Genomic DNA, 20,576 nt, shown 5'->3' with positions numbered 1-20,576 from the left:
ACACAGCTTTGGAAATTACAAAGTTAAAATGTCGAAATATTAGCAGTTTACTGGTTTAGCGCTAACGTCAAGACATTAAGACATCATTGACAATGATGAAAATGTGTTATTCTGAATTAATTTACATGAGCTTGATGAAACAGTCACATTATTTAACAAATACAGAAATAAAAAATAACTTTCTCCACAGATGTTTGACATTGTGAATTCATATCTGCAATATGAAAAACAGACACTTTTTAATCAACACACTAGTTTTAGTGTGTACCTGTCCAGTTCATGAGGCCAGTCTCTTCTAAAACGTATACAGTTCATGCCCATATCAGTCATTCACTGAATGACGAGGCATATAGCATTAAATTAAAAAAAATAATAATCCATGGTGCATAGACAGTAATATTAGAAAATCACATTTGCTGCCATAAAGATCTATACTGATCTTTCATTTTCAACAGCAAATGTTTCCCAAACACATTAAGCTTGTTTATCACACACAAGCTTTGAAGCAAGTGAGAACTCAAAACTGCATCATTCAGGAAGAAAGCAAAAAAGTGCATTCTGTGCAATATCCTGACATCCAATGCTACAGGATCAGTTCATGAGTGTATTACTACCACTGTTGAGGTAATTGTAATCAAACCAAAATTAAGAGGTTTATCTAGATCTATATGATGTTAATGGTGAAGTGTTGCGTGCTAGGCTTTGTCATTGTCCTGTCTGGGTCAGTAAATTGAGATTTTAGGATGAGGGCTCACTCCACTTGCATATTGCGCAATAGAAGCCCTTTCTTAACTCCTCCCTGCAGCATCCTGGCGCCAAGACCAGTGCCTGTAATCCCGTCACTAAAGAGAGAAAGAGAATAAAATAGCATTGAGCAAAAATTTAAGTAAGCACACGCTGTACGGAGGAAGCAAAGGGCCTCACAATAGTCGGTACAGACCAATTACAAACAAGAATATTACCCTACACAGAAAAGCCTGACTTATAACAGTACAAGAGGAACAATGCATGTTAGTATCCAGCATATTGTGAAATGACAACACAAACTGCAAACCTCAAACAACTATAAGACATCTAACATGGAGAGTCTGTTACTTCACTGCTGCTTACATGGGGCTAAACTTCGTCCTCTTAGAATCAGGAGGTTCAGGTCCATCTGCAAGTCTCTGCAAGCAAAAAGAGGACAATGAAATCAATACTAACTGCATTCAGTCAGCAACAAACAAAAACTCTATGCAATGTTGTGCAACTCATACAGTCAGACCCTGTAGCTTGACCAACCTCTTTGCCTGCAGATTCCTGCTGAAATCTTCTCTGCTCCAAATTTTGCTGAGGGCAGATAGTTAATAGGTAAATGTTTAGACATGTTAACAAGAGGAATGTCTTTCATCTACATCCTTTGGATAGCAAATAGTAAATGTATGAGACAACAATTTAACAAAATACACTGAAAACAGGCCTGCTTTACAGCCAGGATTCATCATTTATCCAATGTTTGCAACGGTGTGAAATTAGATTCAATCTGTTTTTGTAACCACCTTATGTAGCTCCGAGAGCTGTTGGTGCCTGATGAGGGCCTCCTTGCTAGGGAACTGCCTCCTACACAGCAGACAGGCCAGTTTAACCCAGTCTGTCATTCTCCCTTCCTTCTCCTCTTTGTCACCGCCTTCTTCTTCGCTGTCAGTTTCTCCACTGTAGGCTGGGACCAGACCCTGCTGCTGAGGAGGGGAACGCTACAGAAACAGGACACAAGATCAAAGACTGAGGAACAGATAGACACAGAAATGATAGTAAACTTGAAAAAGCATTTTGTAGCATCCTTTACAAAAAGGATGACAAATGACATGACAAAAACAAATACAATCACTGTGACCATACTCCTTACTTCTGTACTTTGTCGGATCTGGTCCAGAAAAATCTGAGGCCGTTCAGACAGCGCACCCTGTAGGACAGAACAGCAAAATCAGAGGATTACCAGGTCAGTTAATAAGACCTTATTTTAGCGGACATTGTCTTATTGCTTGCACATGGGCAGGATGACTGCTTACAGGAGCGTACACATGATCCGCGGCAAAACCGCGAGGTAGGGCGTAGAGCAGATAGGCAAAGCGCAGCTCAGGAACATTCTGGAATTGGTTGTGCCTTGAAAGGTCAGCGGCAACGATGTCAAAGTTGAAATAATTTTTGAGCCGCAATGCCGAGCGGTGGGCCACGCCATGGGTAGAGCCTAGTTGGGCGGCACCGCTCTCCACATAGGAAAACAATGGAACGGCCAGCGCAGAGCAGTTTTCCCGCGATCATGTGTAGGCAGCTTAAAGCTCTGGTTGATGGGACATTCTCCCCTGTCACTATCATACCTTGCTGCCCCTAAGGTACACAGGTGTTTACAGCTGAGCATGTGTGTCTGTGTAAGAGTCATGTACCTTTTTCTCCAGAACAGCATAGCCTGCATCAGCACTAGCAGATTCTCGACGGTCATCTAGACGACTGTGGCCAGGTGCCCTAGTGTAACCAGGTGGTAGTGATGTGGAGCCAACGGCAGGGGAGGAGGAGACAGAGCGCATGTTCTCCTTGTGTCGATTGAGACTCTTTGCCCAGCGCTCCATATCTTTGGCAATCTATTAATATAATGCCCAAGAGATGCAAGTTAGCCAGATAAACAGACTAAACATTTAATATTTACTTATTTGAAAAGTCGTCCAAACCAGGACTGACCAATAACAACACTTGAACAACATACTCCAATCCAACTTGGTAGCCTTTTAATAAATACTACCTTGGTGAAGTCTAAAATGTCCAGAATATGTGAGGGGTGTTAAAGAACTACGGCAATTTTGACCATATAGAATAGCACAGTTCATTTTGAACTGAACTGAACCATATTGTAATGTATTGTAATTTTGTCCACTAACAGAAGTGTTGAGTCATACATACATACTAAACTCTAACAGCTGTTTGTTATTGTGTCCACCCTTTTAGTTGTACAAATTTCTCATCAAAAAACAGAGCAAAGTGAGCAAAAAGATGAGATTCACTTTGAAATCCAAAAGGTAAATTTAATTAATAATGTCAGTACGTGAACTATCATTCCACTATGTAGAGTACCTGTTGAGCAGTTTTATTTTTGGGTTTGTCTTTCTTCTCCTTGCTGCCAAGGGTAGCAAATGGTGAGTCTGAAGGGACTGCACCAATGCTCGTGGGAGAACCCTCTGAGTTTGACTGGCCGGCGGCAGCAGCAGGGATGTAAGTGTGCTTTTCTCCATCCCAGTACATGTACTGCTGAGTGTGAGGGTTGTAATAGTACTGCACAGAGGGGCACACAAAACCAAACTGAAATGCTGAGGGAGAGGATACATTCAGAAAGGTCTTTCAAAGAGTGCTGGCTTAACATTTAGACTGGAGTACATTCACAACTCTTTACCTGGGAGTTAGGGTCATAGTAGAGGCCTGTGAGTGGGTCATAATAGTAGCCAGAGCTTTCGTCATACTGGTATGTCGAAACATCTGGTACAGCTAAAGTCAAAGACACAGGACATATACCTCAGTGTAAGAGATCACATTTAAAAACATTCAATTGATCATAAAAGGTTAGCTTGACAGCATCCTCATGATTGATATACATTCAGATAACAGAATGAACACTTAGCAGTTACCCACCCAAAAACTATTTTGTATGCATGATTTCTCCATTTTAAAGAAGTCTGTGGAAACTAATTTGAAAGAGTGGCTCAACTGAAATGTCTGCCACAAAAGGTACATCTATTCGCAGTTATTAATGAAGATGTTAAGTCAGTGTTTTTTTAAGCTAACTCGATTCCTTAAGCTGTTTACATACGCCCTTTGGGGCGGAACACCGTAAATAGATTCTCAACCTGTAGGCAACACTGGACACACAAAGCCTTACGATATTGCTGAAGCTCGTGTTCAGTGCCTGGGGTAGCAGGTTGGCTAGGAGCAGCTGGTTGTGGCTTTCCCACTATCTCAACCTGAAAAAAGACAGAGCTCTTAAAATCAAGAAAGTAATGGCATTAAATGATGAAAGAATACAAGAGGCAAGAAGAGATGCAAACCAATATTGTACCTGTGTAACTGGTGCGGTGGTAGCTGTGGTGATGAGTGCAGTCTGTGTATGACTAAGAGGATGAACGACTGCTGATCCAGATGTCACTGCCTCAGCTGAACACACAAACAGGTGGCTTAAGTTAACTCAAGTTCAATTCAAATGTATACCGTTATATAGATCATATTGGTAATAGGCTCCATATTTTTAGCATATGTGATACCAACCTGCTCCTCCTGTGTATACCCCCATCAGGGCTTTTCCTGCACCGGGTAAAGCAGCTACCCTGGCATCTGCCTGGGTCTTGAACATTGTGCCATCTAGCCCAGAGTATTCATTTCCTTCCTGATTGTATGTTACTGCTGCCCCCTGCTGATAGACTGCTGTATCTGTACTCTGGCCTCCACCTGATCCATTCTGAGCGGTCTGAGAATGAAAGAGAGAGAATGAAAGAGAGAGAGAGATTTTTTTTTTTTAATTAAACAAAAACACGAGAATACAATCATTATTTAAAATTTGAAATTAAAGATGTGTTACAGCCCTAGGTTTTCTTTGCTGTAATGATACATCATTCAGGTTACCTGTGTGACAGCCCACTGTGCAGCAGCTATAGCTGTGCTGGCCACTGTAGCAGCACTCACTCTGCTGCCATCCGTCAGAAACACATCACTGACATAGAAAAGAGGCACAGACAGGGTTTCAGTGAGTTTCTGGTAACCAACATTTAGAAACCTCTCTTTATGGTGTATAAATACAACAGTCTACTTTTAGGCAAATAATTAATTAGTTTTAGGTCATCTTCTCCAAATCAATTTCTAATCCACTACATTCACATGACCAATTTGAGTTTTAATGTGACGTGGTAATTGCGGATTTGAAGCCAAAATATCATTCTTTGTGCAATAGCAATAATGTGTAGTGCTCTTGTGGTTTCTTTGCAGTAACATGTGGGTGTTTACCGTTTGGAGCCTTTGGCAAACTCCACCACAAGTGCCTTCCCGTCAATAGAGAGAGCTGGCTGGAGAGCCTGTAAGATCTGGAGCAGCTGAGATGCCTCCTTTTGATAAAATATACAGAGACCTGTGAGTTAGTCTGGGTGCATTTGTGTGTAGCTGCCTGTGTGTATTAGGGGTGGTACGGTTCACAAAATCCACGGTTCGGTTCGTATCACGGTTTTAGGATCACAGCTTTCGGTTCTGTACGGTTCTTGTTATTTTTTCTTTTAATCTTTAACACTCCAGAAATATAGTTCAGCATATGACATATAACTAAAATTAGCATATTGGATGCATGTTGCACAATACATGCACACAGCGGCAGTTCTATTGTTTTATTTCCGCTGTCATCATAGGTAACATGAAATCCAAAATGTTCCCACGCACCAGACTATATACACACGACGCTAGCGCATCCTCCAACTCCGGGCAGCCTTCCTTATCTCTCCCACTTGACATTTCTGCATGTGACCTGCCACACTCCACTTTAGGAGCGGTCGGCTCGGCGCCTCTCAACATCTGACAAAAATCTTTTAAACTGACTTTTGTCGATGTTGACAAATCTTGAATTTTGACGTGACGCATTCGTCCAATCAGCTGCCATGTGTTGCGTTCGTCACGCTCATCCCCCTTGTCGTTTATATGCTGTCTATGGTCGTTTCCAGTAAGTGTTTTAACATAGGTGTTGAAAGTGGGCACTACGGCAGTAAGTGGTTAGTGCACATTAACCGTGTACTGACGAACCGTGCGACACACACACAGGCTGTTTTTTTTCATGAACCGTACCACCCCTAGTGTGTATGTATGTTTAAGATAAAGCTTCTTTCAGAATAATCAGTAGACAAAAATGACAAAATGTTTTGTCTATGGATTGATCTAATCTCATTACAATTTTATTTATAAGTGAATGACAATTCATCCGTCTAGCCCTCAGGCATGTGTGTGTCTGCCTCATCACGTTTCTCACCACTATTGTTGAGAGCTGTAGAAAGGCAAAGCCCCTGTTGAGATGTGTGTGCTTGTCCTTGATTAGGCGAACGTTGGAAGGGGAGAGAGTGGCAAATGGAGCCAAAGCAGATAAGATGGTTTCCACTGGAGTATGCGGGCCAAGGTTTCTTAGTATCAGAGCTGGTGTAGGAGAGGATGAGAGAATTATCCAACACAAGATTTTCCAATTCAGGTAGCAGATAATATGCAGTGTCCCCCTTCTGGTTTGCAAGCTATAGCTAGGTAGAGAAAAATGTTCAAAATATAATAAAAGTGCAAGTATTTGCTATAACCTATATTAAAACTATATTTTCCAAAAGTAGTAGTATAAATCAATAATTCATTACTATATTAATCAATGATCGAAAATAGAAAAAGGTTACACAAAAGTAGGTCTTTCTGAAGAGAAGAGATTGCCATGGTGGGGAAAATGTCAAGAGATGGACTTACTGTCATTGGCAACATCTGCCTGCGGTGTAGCCTGTCCTGGGTTGACAGTAGGACCAGAAGAGTGGTAGGGTGCTGGCAAGGGCAATAAGCCTTGGGCTCCCTCCTTTTGAAGACCAATGGGCAAATCCCTTTGCAACTGGGGCAACTTCAGCTCAGCCTCTGGGGAAAGACAACATACCATTTATGTATTATATGGTTTGAGAGATGTGTTATTGTAAATAGAGAATAGTTGAAATAATTACAGTAGCTGGGTTAAACTTTACCTGATTTAGGCACACTGCATTTGAAGCACTTCTCTCTCCTTTTAAAGTTTTGCACACCACACTGTTGAAACGTTAAATGACCTACTGTTAAGATTTATTAAAAGAATGGAGCAACTAAAGTGACTGATATACGATGGATACAATTCTCAAATTAAATTTAGATTTTCATACATGCATGGCACACATTGCAAACACACACACACAACCTTGTTGCAGAGCCAGTCCTCATTGGCACGCGGTTTTGGGTCACTGTAGTGCATCGACACTCTCTGTCCCAGAATCAACAGCACTCCCTGAAAGAAAAAGAAAGAGAGGGAGGGGGGGGGGACAAAAAATGATTATCAGCGATAATTAGGCCACACATGCCAGAGAAAGGCCTCATCCCACAAGAGATGAGAGAGAATGAAAGGGATGAGAGGGGACAGAGAAAGAAAGAGAGTAGAACTGAGGCTGAAGGAAAGAGGACACCAGAGAATTGCAACCTTCAGCTTTAGGAAATTGGGACGGACTGAGATGGTGTATGTGTAGTGTGTGGGTGTCCATTAAGGACACAATGCATTTTGTTCAATTGTGTTATCCCTCCCCCCTTAAGGGGAAACCTTTTCACAGTTTTCCACACATCCCATCCCACTGTCACCACCTTCATCCCCCAAATAGACAATAGCTCCATCCTAAAGATGTAATAATGGTTGATGACCCAGATATGAAAAGGTTCAAAAACAAGAAAATTAAGTACTATATTGGTTCTGATTCAACATACAATAGACCGTGTGAGAAACTATATTCACACTGTAACACTATCCCAGAGGTGGTACTGTAGAATTAGGAGAGTGTGTGAAAAAAATGTCACTGATGAAAGAGGAGACCTCTATAATAGAGGAATTTGTATTGGGTAAATGACGCCAGTTATAAAAACTATGTAGCTAGGCTCCAGACAGACAGACGTCAGCATGATGTAACATGAATTTGCCTGTTTGTGGAAGTAGAAATAAAAGACCTCAAAAGTACAAAGACCTACCTACCTCAGGGACAAAACTGATTTCTCTACTCTGTGTGTCTATACCATACTGGAATGCATCACGTGCAGATGAGAGGGTATGATGCTACTGTGCATTTGTCCTGATATTAACCCATATGTCCCATTGTATGCATGTATATATGTGTATGTGTGTCTGTGTAAGGGAGAGTGACCTGGTTGGTCTCCATCCAGCGGGTGGCCTCCTGTATGACATTAAACTCGACGAAGGCGAATCCTCGGCTCTGACCTGGACACCGCCCAGCGCCATGGTAACCGAACAACAACAACAACAACATAACGCAGTGAGGGGTTAGTGCTTCATGTCCAGAGGAGAGAGAGACCCTGTATCAGCACTAATAATCATTGCTTCCTCTCTCCCTTGGAAATAACACACCTGACAGTTATTGGAGAGCCGCTGTCATATTCTCTGCAAGGGTGGGAGGACGCAATGTCAAGTATCTCAACAGGGTCAAGGAAAGAGGGAGATTCCTACCAACTCATCAGTTTGAGTCTGAGCTTTTTGTCTTTGAATGATGAAGCACCCACGCACCAACAAAACAGACAGACACAGAGACACACACACACACACACCTCTGCTATTCTGAGAGTCAAGAGTGCAGTCTTAAGTATGTAGCACTGGTGAGGAATGTCTCCATATTCTGTCTATGCATTACTTTGACTGACTGAGAACACATTATACAACATATTTAGATTTTTATACTTTGAAAACAACACTGTATATGGTATAACATGGAGTGTAATCACAAAAGATTATCATTTGAACATTTAAAACTGAGAGTGACTTATCCTAAGAACAGATAAACAGTGATGCGGGGGTGAGAAAGACAGAGCAGTACAGGGGACTGTAAGTGTGCCTGAGTCAGATAGGCACACCTTACAGACAACCAGTGCGTTAGCAAAGGGATAGGCCAGTGAGACAATGACCTTAATGGAAAACCTTTAGAAAAAGACAAGCTTTTCTGAGTTGCATGGATGACGCTCACGTAGCTGAGAGATAGCTGCAACACTTATATCCCCACACGTACACACTCAAAAATAGCTACAATGACAAACACCATAAAACGCATTCTGCTTCCGCTGCTCATTTCTTAGTTGACAGTTAGTTTGTGAGCATTGTTCATCTACTCAGACACATCTCACTTAAAGATGGATGAGGCAGAATCATGAAAGGGTAAAGATGATAAAAGAGGTAAGGCAAAAAGGAAAATTAATGCCATGGAGTGAAGATCTATAACGTATAGCTGTATGCATGCATTCTTGTCTTTATGGCAAATATGGATAGAGCTCTCCTTTGAAGCGTGCATGGATGTTTTCTTGCCCTGTGAGCACTAGCCAGAATTCAGACACCAGCAGACAAAAAAAAAAAATAAAAAAATCAAAGCAGGAAATCGCAGCATATAAGTAAATAAACATAAATATGCATTCTTTGCATCAGCTATCTATCCCGCTGTCAGAGTATGAAGAAAGACATTGACGGTAATAGAGAAGGTAAAGGAAAGGGAGGATGCTTATTAATGAGAGAAGATTAAACAGATAATGGAAAGTCACCTGAGAGAGCAATGAAGTGAAAGAGCTGGTAATGAATGAGTGTGACACAAAGGGAGAATTCAAAAACAGGAAAAAAAACATTTGAGGCAATGGACAAGTTCTCACCTGAGGATTTGTTTCTCATGAGGCGAACCTCTCTTGGCTGGATCCCCTGCTCCTGAAGTTGTGCCCGGATCTATGAACACAGAGGCATTATTTCCTTTTAAGCCAACTGACAACAAGACCCACGCGTCATCAGACCACTGTTAAGAAAAACACACAAACATGCCCAAGAGACCTCCACTTACCTCATTGGCGGTGGCATTGGGTGGCAGCATGCGAAGCATTATGATGCTGCTTGGCCTCTGGTTATGGTCTAGATCTGCACGGTAGTCCTGGTCCCTCTGATCCAACTCCTCAAGGGACAGGTCTGGACCAGCATTCCCACAACTATGCTCCTCTGTCCCCACTGTAAAAGCCTGCACAGTACAGTCACACATTATTAACAGATGTCAACCAAAAAAAAAAAAAAAAATTGTAGCAGCTTTATAAAGAGGATGGACTTGTTACGGCTCACCCTCCTCTTCACTGCCGCACGAGAGAACCTGTCCTCTTCTCTCTGTCTTGCTGTATTGTATTCCATCTGTTCTGAATGGGCACCACCACGATCCCAATTGCCATCCCTACCCCCTGAATGAGGAGCACTGTTCTCAGGAAAGCCTCTTCCACCTTTCCCCCGACCTCTTTCCTGCGGGCCAGTCAATAACTGCTCAAACCTGGATCCGTCCTCCTCTCTCTGGAGCTTGGGAAGGGCTAGATCAGGCTGCGACTGAGAGCACGGGGGCCACAGGAGCCCTTTCCCCTCACGCCCAATGTCCCCTCGCCCATCTCCTCTCTGGTGAAACCCCTGGCGGTCTTGGAGACGACCTGGTAAGAAGTCACGGATACCCAGAGATTGCCCTTCGCGGCCGTATGGCCTGTCCTCCTCTGCTCTGACATCATATCCTGTTCCTGCCTCCTCATCCTCTTGACCATAGCCTCTATAGTCCATGTCACGAAAGTTGTGATCCTTGTGGGTGTTGCCATAGCGACCCGTTCGGTCACCTCGCCCACCTCTGCAAGACAATGTGAGGATCTTGTCAGACACATTTACTCTTTAGGGTAGAAAGGTACAAAAAGAAATGTAAATTACCTCCGCTCATAGTCCATGCTGATCCACTGACTCTGCTCCTGGTTTCTGCCCTTTTTCTATTTGGTTACAGCCAATAGCAGGTTATTGGATACCATTGAAGTACATCAGCAATTTACTCTTTTGAATGAGAAGCAATAATCAGGAGAATCACAGCTCGCTGACTGTCTTTTCGAAACCGAGTCAAAAATTATAAACCACTACGTTACAGAAAAAAAATATCTTAAGTAGACGCCTCATGGGGTGCATAGTAGTGATGTGCAATGTTTGCGTTCAATGGAGGCAGGTCACGTTAGCATCATTCTAGTTCTGTCTTCAGGTTAGCTGCATTGTTGAATACTGCAAACGTTTCTAACTTTGAGTGATATCCCTGCTTTACTAACAACTCACCAAACCCCCTAAACAAACGGAGTGATAACCCAGCTAAAGGTGTGCGCGCAATGCACATGCCAAACCTAACTACCCAAAAAGGAGTATTAAACAATGACGTGTGGCGGTCATGTATGTTAGCGGGCAAGCTAACTATTTTAGCCTGAGTTTGGCTAACGTTAGCTAACGTTAGTCCAAGCAGAGACGCTGCCTCCAGAAACGTCTGTTAACCGTTGTAAACACAACAGCAGTTGTATTCGAAATAGGACAAACACTTACCAGTGCCACATGCAATCAACAATAGTTATTTAAATGTCACGTCGAAGCCCAGGTGAGAATGGCGTTGTACTTTTCACGGAACCAAGTGTAAAATGGCCACAGCAAGACAACATTTCAAGGGGGAGGGTACCAATACCTAACTCTGTTGTGTGATTGGTGCTTGGAGAGCGGACACATTAGCTTAATGTCGACGATGATTGGATAAGCCAGCCAGGACAACCGTAAACTACTTGATGCGTTTGTGTAGATACATGTCAGATATAAAATCACGGAATCAGATATTTTAAAGGGTTATGAGTTTTTTTTATTTGGGAAAAAAAAGTAAATTAATGCCAGAAATATAGGGGAGATTCTTGTAAGTATTAATGAATAAATGGAAAGAACACATAAATACCTTACAACAGAAAACCCTATCAGCTTTATTTGGAGAAAAAAAATCCAGAAACAAAAACCTTAATATGTCACAGTACAAAAAAAAAAAACCCACAAAGAAATAAAGCCCACCCACAAAACTTCCAGCCTTGCACCCCGCGCTTTACTTTCAATTAACTAAACAAAACAATACTACGGTTACAATGTATCATTTAACTGACATAAACTGATCATAACAGCAGGATTAGGTAAAATGATTAAAATATACTAAGAAAATTAGAGACATCAACAATAAAAAGTTATAGTACAATAATGACAATACCATTAAAGAATGGATGGGGAGAGTTGAGTAAAAGGCAAACTTGAAATACACATCACTAACATGTCCTTACAAAGCCTTGTAAGACATACAGTACATAATGGACATTATAGTAATAAGATAAACCTATAATCTATCTAAAAGAATATTCAATTTATCAACTACACCACTCATGATTTGACCCACTGATTAAATCAATCAAATGAATCTCTGGTATACACAAAAAAAGGTCCTAAAAACTCATATGTTTAACCTGATTGTGCCTCTAGGTATAGTACAATGTCTTCCAGTAAAGTAAAAAGTTTTTATGTCACTCTGAGTAGCTGTTAATTCCATTACCCATCTGAGCCATAAAATGTGGCTATTAGGGGTAACTTTGGCATGGAAACGAGGGGTTAGGCCTTTCCATGCATACAGTACATAGACACATATGTTAATACACACCCACACAAATATACACACATTCACTGCATGCAGACCTGCACAGGAGAAATCAAACCACCGTGTGCTCACACACACACACACACACACACACACACACACACACACACACACACACACAGAGAGAGAAGTGATTCAATATGGGAAAATATCTCATACAATCTAGTTTAGGCATACCCATGCATAGCGCCTGAGTCAGAATATGGGCCTGAAGGAGCAAAGCCAATGACAGGGAGAAAGCATTCACAAATGTGATGTGTGGACACTACAAATGACAAAATAATACCCCATCTAAGTTATGAATCCCTACCCCACAACTAACTCTTTTTGACCACTGCTCTCAAGGCACTACATGTAGGCGATAGTGTGTAAAATCCACTTAGACATGGTCTTAATTCAAACATATTTTATATTTCTGTCTTTTTTTCGCATGTCTCTATTGTCTTTGGCCTGGTCAGGACCTTTTCTCGCTTCATTCCCATCATGGCACATTTCAACCCCGTCTACATCTACTCAACTTCAAATCACACGCCCCACCACCTGCCCTACAAACTTCTAGATCTGAAAGTTTTTGATTGGCGAGAGCAAAATGGCACTTAACCCAATGTATAGACCAAGGAACAAGATGTAGGGGCCTATCAAATAATTTAAGACCTGCTTTAATTTGCTGAAGATAATTAGGTGATAAGAAATTGAGCATCCACAAAACTTTTCTGGGCCCTCCCCACTTTTCTCCCCTATGTCAAATTTTAATGGAAGCTGCCTCTTCTCCCAGAGCCTATAACAGAAGGCAGGTAGACTTCTTGCCACGTTTCTTGGCCTGCAGTGCTGCCCTAGTTGCCATCTCAAAGACTTCCCTCACACCATCTTTGGTTTTGGCAGAACATTCTTGATAGCCGTAGGCACTGATGCGGTTCGCCATCTCTTTGCCATCTTCAAATTTAACTGGCTCCTGGAGACAAGTGTCAGAGAGAAGGTTTCAATTTTTACATTTATACCAACATTTATGCACTTACCAGCATATTTTCAACACAAAAAAAACTGACCTGTTTCATTTTGGCAAGCTCTCGTCTGGTGTGCTCATCATTGCGCAGATCTTTTTTATTGCCCACCAGGATGATGGGAACATTTGGACAGAAGTGTTTCACTTCAGGTGTCCACTTTTCTGGAATATTCTCTACAGTGAGTCGAGGGGGAAAATGCAGTAATTAGTAACATATCAACTTCACAATGGCAAGGTGTTTGATACATAGTGGTGTGAATGATGCAAAGACAATACCTAAACTGTCAGGGCTGTCTACAGAAAAGCACATGAGAATAACATCAGTGTCGGGGTAGGAGAGAGGTCTCAGTCTATCATAGTCTTCCTGACCTGCTGTATCCCAAAGTGCTAGCTCTACCTGAGAAAAGAGAGAGAGGGTTACATGTCAGGACAGATGCATGAATGATGGATATGTAAAGAGGGTCATTGTCATGTAAGTGATTAAGCAGACCCACATTACATTATTCTTATACTTTATATAGGAAGATAGATACAGAAAATATAGATATAGTAATTATTGAACTGACTAATTGCAGTAATTTTAAAGAAGTGTATTTTAAAGCAAAAATGCCAAAGACTCACTTCTTCCACTTCCTCAAATATAAATATTTGCTGTCTTCTATGATAGTAAACTTAATGTCTTTGGGTGCAGGACAAAACGTGCACTCTCAAGTCGATTGATATAATGTATATAATAATAAAAGCAAGCTGCAACTATTCTGATAATCGATTAATCATTTTTTTCCAAGAAATAATTCCCAACATTTCATGGTTTCAAATGTGAGAATTTGATGCTTTTCAGTGTCCTACGTTATAGGAAATTGATTCTCTTTGGCCTTTGGGCTGTTGGTCAGACAATGATAATGTCACCTTGGGCTGTAGTAAATGATGATTGAAATGATGTATTTTTTATATATGTTTTACAAACCAAACAATTAATAATCAACAGATTAATCATTATTGAAATGAACTGTTAGTTAGCAGCCCGAATTGGTTTACATTTTCAACTCAGACAACAAAACATTATTAACAACTTTGACAATGTGATAATAACAAAGGATAATTAAGTAGTATTGCTAATTTTGCTCAGCCCCCGTCTCTGCAAGGACCATTTGGGCTCCCCAGACCCCAGTTTACAGCAAGTGTTTTATGTCTCACCTGTTTCCCATCCACTTCAATGTCTGCCACATAGTTCTCAAACACAGTGGGGACATAGACCTCTGGGAACTGGTCTTTACTGAAGACGATGAGTAGACAGGTCTTCCCACATGCACCATCCCCAACTATCACCAACTTCTTCCTGATAGCAGCCATCTATGGAAAAGAGTCCAAAACAAGGCAATAATTTTAAACAAGGTTATACAAAGTCACTACTCTTCACTAATAATACAACAAAACACAATTTTAGCAATAGTGTACTGATTCACATAGAGGGAGAAGAAGACTTTTAAACCAAAACGGTGCAATTACAATCTAGGCTTCAGTTTCCCCTGGTTGGCACATTAGAACACGTTAGAAGTAACAGCTCAGACAACGTTAGTAACGCGACAAGACCGGTCTCCTTATATCTTTAGTTTCATTAAAGAGATCCTGGTGTACGACATAAATCTTAACCAAAACGACCCGGCTTGTAAACAGAGAGGCTGCCTCGGAGGTAGAGGGTGTAAACTAACATTTCCGTGCTGTGTTCCCATTCCTGCTGAAAGGCTGTGCAGTGTATTCCGGGCCTGTCAAACCAGCTAACATTAGTTAGCAAGAAAGCTAACGGTGTTTCCCGTGGTTTAGATTACTGTCATTCAAGGTATTCCCTCTGAAATTATAACTAAGATATTCATCGCACTACTGTAATACTCCTGTGACTGAAACAAGAATCGGTAAATAAGTTTAAAAGCTATAACTGAGTAAGATTACCGCTTGATGTTTCTGTGTCCGCCTTTCTCCTCTTCCTGACCGACTGGAAATCTCCGCCCACCGCTAATACGCATGTGCACCAGGACGTCATTAGGCTGCGGGAAATGTATCTAAACTATATTACAATAGTATTATTGTATACATATTAACAAATGAGGAACAGTCACTGGTAATATATAATAAAACAATGTAACATGAATAATAATATCTAAACTAAAAGTTCAAGTCTAATCATAATACTTTTTCATTGATTTTTTATTGACGTTTTAAATATCAATAATGCAATAGGCTACATTCAATTGTGTAAAAATATATACATACATATATGAATATATATATATACATATACATAGAAATTACAGTTCAGTTAAATGAAAAATATAGTCCACCGTTATGTTTTCAAGTTTCAGGGTAAACTGTCCATGTGGAGGGATAAAGAGACAAACATAGCCTATAGCATAACCTACAGATATTTACACATTGAATTATAGTAGCCTACTGTACATTTTCACAAAACTGTATTTTAAAATGAAAGGTCTGTCACAATTGAGTCATCAAATGTTGGCTAATTTCTATTCCACTTTAGAGTTTTCCCATTGTTTATCTGGGTTTATGTTGCATCGCAAGCATGAATTACAATGATCTAACATTAAGAACTCTGCATCATGTGCAAGTACACTGCTCACTCCTGCCTGAGAAGTAGGGCACAGAGGGCTGCAGTCCGTCTGAGCTGCCTCAGCTCTCTCAGTGAGACTCTTCAAAAGCATCTCCTTGTTTCAGGAGGCGAGGTCGCCTCATCAAGCCATCCTTAAAGTGAACATGGCTTCTCTCTCCTCCTCAGAGTTTATTTGAGGGCATGCTTACTGAGACTGAGCTGTTCATGTCAGAGTTACAGCACTGCTGCTTCTATTTGTTTCTATGGACACTGGAGGTAAAGTTGCTCTGATTGGCTGCTTGGCTCAGCCAGTCTCGGGTCTATTTCCTGACGGCGGTGGTGCTGTTGCTGCGCTGGTAGAACAGCACATAGGCTTGGTTGGTCTGAAGCTGGTTCTCTGAGACTGGAGTCACACTGTAGGTGGGTAGATGGAGAGTAATCATGAGAACCAGCTCCAGGTTTATATAGTAGGTGTCTCAATACCAATGACCCACAGACAGGCTTTTGTAAATAGATGATGTCGTTGGCAGAGCATTGCATATTAAAATAAAATGATTTGGGTGCAGGGCAGGTCTCACCTGGAGTCATTGTAGAAGCACCACCCATTTTCATCTGAACAGCAGGCTGTGTAGTGGCCCATGTTTACCGTCCCAGCGTGGTTACATATTGCATATAAATCATACAGAACTGGGCCTGTGGAGACATACATAGATATGATGACTCACTTATTCTATTCTTTAGCATTACCGTTGTGTCAGTGGTGTGTTATTTATTTATATGAATTATGGAATAATCTACCTATTGTAAGAAATCCTCTTCATGTGTCACATTTAAAAATGACTAAAATATAAAATTAAAAAGTAGCACATGAGCTGTGGATGAGCGGCTGATTATAAATGGCATTATGTGTTATTACATTGTGTTTTAAAAGTTAGATTATTTAACAGTAACGCACATGGTTGAATCAAGCATGCATGTAATAGGAGATATTGCATGGATGGTGGAATACATGAGACAAACTAAAAGAAAGGTCTGGTTTTGTTACCACAGTCGACAGGCCCGTAGCGTCCCAGGTCCAGGTTAGTGATTGGGAAGGACACATACACTGTGCTTTTACTGATAGACCACCGTGACGTCGTAAAGCGGTTCAGATCTGATCGAGACTGTTAAGTGATGTTTTTATAACTTCTGACATAAAAACATCACTTGTTAATAAGGTTAATAGTAAGAGTTGTTGCCAAGGATACGGATCACAATAACCTGGGGAAACCTCTGAATGGAAAGTCGCTTGGTGCACTCTGTATGCCTGTTACACCTCTCGCACATCTGGAACACACAAATAAATACACACACCTCAACATTTTTTAAGCATTTGCAAATACACAAGATCCGTTGGAGGTTACTAACTAGTACAAAAAAAACAGCTGGCGTATTGAAGGTTTTATCTGCCACTGTTGTTATTTGTGTTTACGTTGTCTTGAATTGTCTGATGTTTGATTATATTTTATTGCATTGTTTTATCTACTGATGCTCTATGCTCTATTACTGTACTCTATTTTATGTTTTTGTAGCTCTTATTATTTATTTCTGTTACTTTCTATACTTATCTTTCTATCTTTGTTGTTTTTATTGTACTCCTGGAACAACTGAATTTCCCCGCTGGGGATCAGTAAAGGTGTATTTTATTTTGTTTATTTTACCATGAATTTTAAATTGTGCGGACAAATAAATAGACAAAACATTTTTTTTTTTAAATGAGTCAAATGAATAAAAGTATGGGTTACAGATGGAAAAAAAACTTCTGTTTTGTACTAAACCATTCCTAGCTCACAGAGTGCGTGTCATTGATCCCAAAGTTAGAGATGCATTCATGTCCATGTTTTGCACTCTGTGTTAACTTACTGGTGAATTCTCCTTGTCCAGTTTCTCCTCCTGAGAGAAGAGCTCCAAGCACTCCCTCAGCGTGACCTGCCCAGCAGAGCTTCTCTTGGGGATGGGCAGCGACAGATCGCAGAACACATCGAACGTGTTGGAGTAGTGGGAGCACACTGAGCAATGCAGCGAGCTCCTCAGCTGGCCTGAGAACAGGTCTGGGAGGAGGGTGGAAGGAATCATCAGTGGGTTGCCTTCATTTATGCTATAATGCTGATGAGTCACCATGACTGGATTGCTCTCCTCACCTACTATTCTGCTGTCATCTCTCTCTAAGTGCTTCTTCCACATGGCAGCTGCCTCTTCCGAAATCCTAAGGGAGGAGATGAGGGAAAGAGAGATGTGGTCACACCAAGGACGTCAAAGTTTCAAGGACAGAATCTTTTCCACAGAAAAACACACACACACCGAAATCTGGCAAATTTTTGTACAGGCTCCTTCCCTGTTCGTCGAACGTAGGGTCTGCGGTTGATTTCTGTGTGCAGCTTGTCCAATAGGAACCTGAGGAACTCCTGCGCATCCTGTTGACTGGGTTAAACACAGAGACTTCCTTAATGTCACGGTTACAGGCAGCTATTTCTATACAAGTCTCACCTTCAAAACCAATCTATACAACTCATGGCAAAGTGGAAAATTGATTGATATACAGTTCCTCTCTTGTCCTTGAAACAGTTGTGCTGATATAGAAGTGGATATTGTGTTGCACTGCATTCTAGTCTCATGGAAAGATGCAGTTAACCTTGAGGGAAAGATAAACTTTATCTATTCTCACCTGTATCCACTGAAGTAAGGCACTGCTTCTTTAAATATATTGTAAAACTGTCGTGGATTTACAACTGTGTCCCCTTCATTTACGTCCCAAAGGCCTGACAGCACCTGAGAGAAAGCTAGCACAAGAAGACAGGCAGCAATGAGAAAAGATGAAAACAGAATAGCAAGAGGAGGGAACAGCAGGAACATACCTTCCATGAGCTTAGCCTCCTCTTTGGAGAACTTCTCATCCCTGTAGGACATGAGGAGGCTGTAGTCCCGTAGGCCACGTGTGTGAGACAAACATTGGACTACTGCGTTTAGGAAACACTAAGTTGGAGACAAAGTATGTATATGAGGAAAGTGAGCATGTTTACGGAAATTAATATTATTTTAAAGGACTTTTCTTAAAGCATCCTTTAACACTTACTGTGTTTCCTATGTTTCTAAGGCCAACCCTTCCACTTCCTACAGTGAGCTGCTTTTTCTGGAAAATAAAGACAACACAGGAAGCTATTGACCCAAACTCTATCTACAAGAATACAGCCTATTTTAATTTGTATAAACATGGTTCACTGCATGTGTGCCCTATATGCCCCCCGGCTGTGTCTCTACGACATGTTACATGTTCTCTCTGACTTAACACCGCCGTTACAGTGTGTGTACAGGCAGCATTGGAAGGACAGATTTAGCCTTCTTATCCCATTAGCGTAAAAGAAAGGCAAAATGGAGGTCAGCCTGAATCATTCATCCTATTAAAGACCAAGGAGTGCTGACAGGTGCTTAAACATGTGTTGGGGTGTACTCTACATTACACAATCTTTGAAAAGCCTTGAACGTTTGAGCATAAATTAAAAGGCTTATAGGATGTTGTGTTCTGCACACCTCGTTGTCGGCAACCAGAAGCAGGCCCATCAGTGAGGTGTAGAGGACAGACTGGGAGATGTCGGCTGTCTCTCTCTGGAGTCCGTTCTGGGAGACCAGGGTTCGGCAAAGGGCCTCACAAGAGCCCTCAATGTTGACGCCACTGGCTCCGGGCATCCTATTTTACCAGTACACCTCAGAATTTTCGACCACTTCACCTGAGACAGATAGAAGGGCTTCCCAAAGAAATGAAAGCCAAGCGGTTTGCACCTTAAACTGTGAAGATTGCACCACCTCAGTTTTTTTTTCACACAGTGTCAAAGGTGAGCAGAATGTGGTGGTAGTAAAAAAGGGAGAAAGAGTCCTCTTTTTTCCAAGCAAATGACGAGGGATGTCATTCACAGCTGAGAGGAAAAGAACAGGATTGATTTGCCAATGAGCATCCCTTTAAGGTAAATCCTTTAAGGTAGATCCATGTGATCTACCTTGGCTCACAATTCCCTCTCGTAATTACAGCACGCAGGACAGTCAAGGTCTGACAGACCTCAATAAATCCAGATATTAACATATCAGCTTCAGGACACATTTAAAAAAAGAGATGATTTCTGGAGACCTCACCTCAAGTGCTCATTGACTAAAGGGTCAAGTATTATAACCTATGAAACAGAATATGCAGAATCTCACAACCAAGGTATGTTCTGAGACGTTATCAAAGCCAAATTGACACTCTCATTGCGGTTTTGTGCAGGTAAAGAGTAAAATCTTGCAAACAAAGTTAGTTTGCAAATAATTCCTGACAAATAATGTAGCATTAGCAAATAAACAGAGCAGTTTGGACTCACCTGATCACTTGGTCACTCTATCTGTGGACAAACTGTCCCAACCAAACTGTTCCCATCACCTGCTGAGCTGTTAAAAATGCATAAGGGGACGTCTACTGTTTCACTGTGTGACTGTAGGCTAGAACTGAAAGTCTACCTCTCTCCCCTACCTTCACCGGTGTCAGAGAGAGAGAGAGAGAGAGAGAGGGGAGAGAGAGAAAGGGGAAGAGAGGGAGGATAATCATCACTAATCTTTTATTTGTGGATCTTGTTGGCTATACTTAGACTTGTCTTTGTGTACTCCGAGTAGC

At 41.3% G+C, this 20,576-nt stretch overlaps 3 protein-coding genes across 5 annotated transcripts; all 3 read right to left on the bottom strand.

The window, feature by feature from the left end:
* Positions 1–23: 23 nt before the first annotated feature.
* rbm10 (RNA binding motif protein 10) lies at positions 24–11,278 on the bottom strand. Of its 3 annotated transcripts, none has more exons than XM_078255104.1 (23): positions 11,159–11,278; positions 10,514–10,569; positions 9,899–10,436; positions 9,630–9,800; positions 9,448–9,517; positions 7,947–8,020; positions 6,962–7,048; positions 6,756–6,816; positions 6,493–6,651; positions 6,023–6,183; positions 5,020–5,117; positions 4,642–4,729; positions 4,288–4,486; positions 4,082–4,176; positions 3,905–3,986; positions 3,422–3,513; positions 3,106–3,303; positions 2,424–2,618; positions 1,886–1,942; positions 1,539–1,733; positions 1,282–1,329; positions 1,111–1,166; positions 24–842 (listed from the first exon to the last, which is right to left on the bottom strand). In XM_078255104.1, exons 2-23 carry the CDS (start codon positions 10,528–10,530, stop codon positions 752–754), a joined length of 2,832 nt encoding a protein of 943 aa, XP_078111230.1. In that variant the 5' UTR covers positions 10,531–10,569; positions 11,159–11,278; the 3' UTR covers positions 24–751. The 3 variants fall into 3 exon arrangements, 1 of the variants encoding a protein (XP_078111230.1); XR_013502275.1 differs by having other exon boundaries at positions 755–842; positions 1,055–1,166; XR_013502276.1 differs by lacking the exons at positions 24–842; positions 1,111–1,166; positions 1,282–1,329; positions 1,539–1,733 and having other exon boundaries at positions 3,106–3,338.
* Positions 11,279–11,549: 271 nt separating this feature from the next.
* On the bottom strand, positions 11,550–15,303 carry LOC144520966 (rho-related GTP-binding protein RhoA-C-like). The gene is made up of 5 exons (XM_078255103.1): positions 15,244–15,303; positions 14,491–14,646; positions 13,570–13,690; positions 13,337–13,467; positions 11,550–13,242 (listed from the first exon to the last, which is right to left on the bottom strand). The coding sequence occupies exons 2-5, from the start codon at positions 14,644–14,646 to the stop codon at positions 13,069–13,071; spliced, it is 582 nt and encodes a 193-aa protein (XP_078111229.1). The 5' UTR covers positions 15,244–15,303; the 3' UTR covers positions 11,550–13,068.
* Positions 15,304–15,552: 249 nt separating this feature from the next.
* Positions 15,553–19,657, bottom strand: usp21 (ubiquitin specific peptidase 21). The gene is made up of 11 exons (XM_078253977.1): positions 19,466–19,657; positions 19,011–19,067; positions 18,793–18,910; positions 18,603–18,717; positions 18,239–18,358; positions 18,079–18,143; positions 17,801–17,988; positions 17,146–17,224; positions 16,944–17,051; positions 16,477–16,591; positions 15,553–16,312 (listed from the first exon to the last, which is right to left on the bottom strand). The coding sequence occupies exons 1-11, from the start codon at positions 19,619–19,621 to the stop codon at positions 16,219–16,221; spliced, it is 1,215 nt and encodes a 404-aa protein (XP_078110103.1). The 5' UTR covers positions 19,622–19,657; the 3' UTR covers positions 15,553–16,218.
* Positions 19,658–20,576: the final 919 nt, after the last annotated feature.

Source organism: Sander vitreus, chromosome 7 (genome assembly GCF_031162955.1).
Source record: "Sander vitreus isolate 19-12246 chromosome 7, sanVit1, whole genome shotgun sequence".
NCBI classification, from domain to species: domain Eukaryota; kingdom Metazoa; phylum Chordata; class Actinopteri; order Perciformes; family Percidae; genus Sander; species Sander vitreus.
The sequence above is the reverse complement of the archived record's forward strand: the minus strand, read 5'-3'. Positions and strand labels throughout refer to the sequence as shown.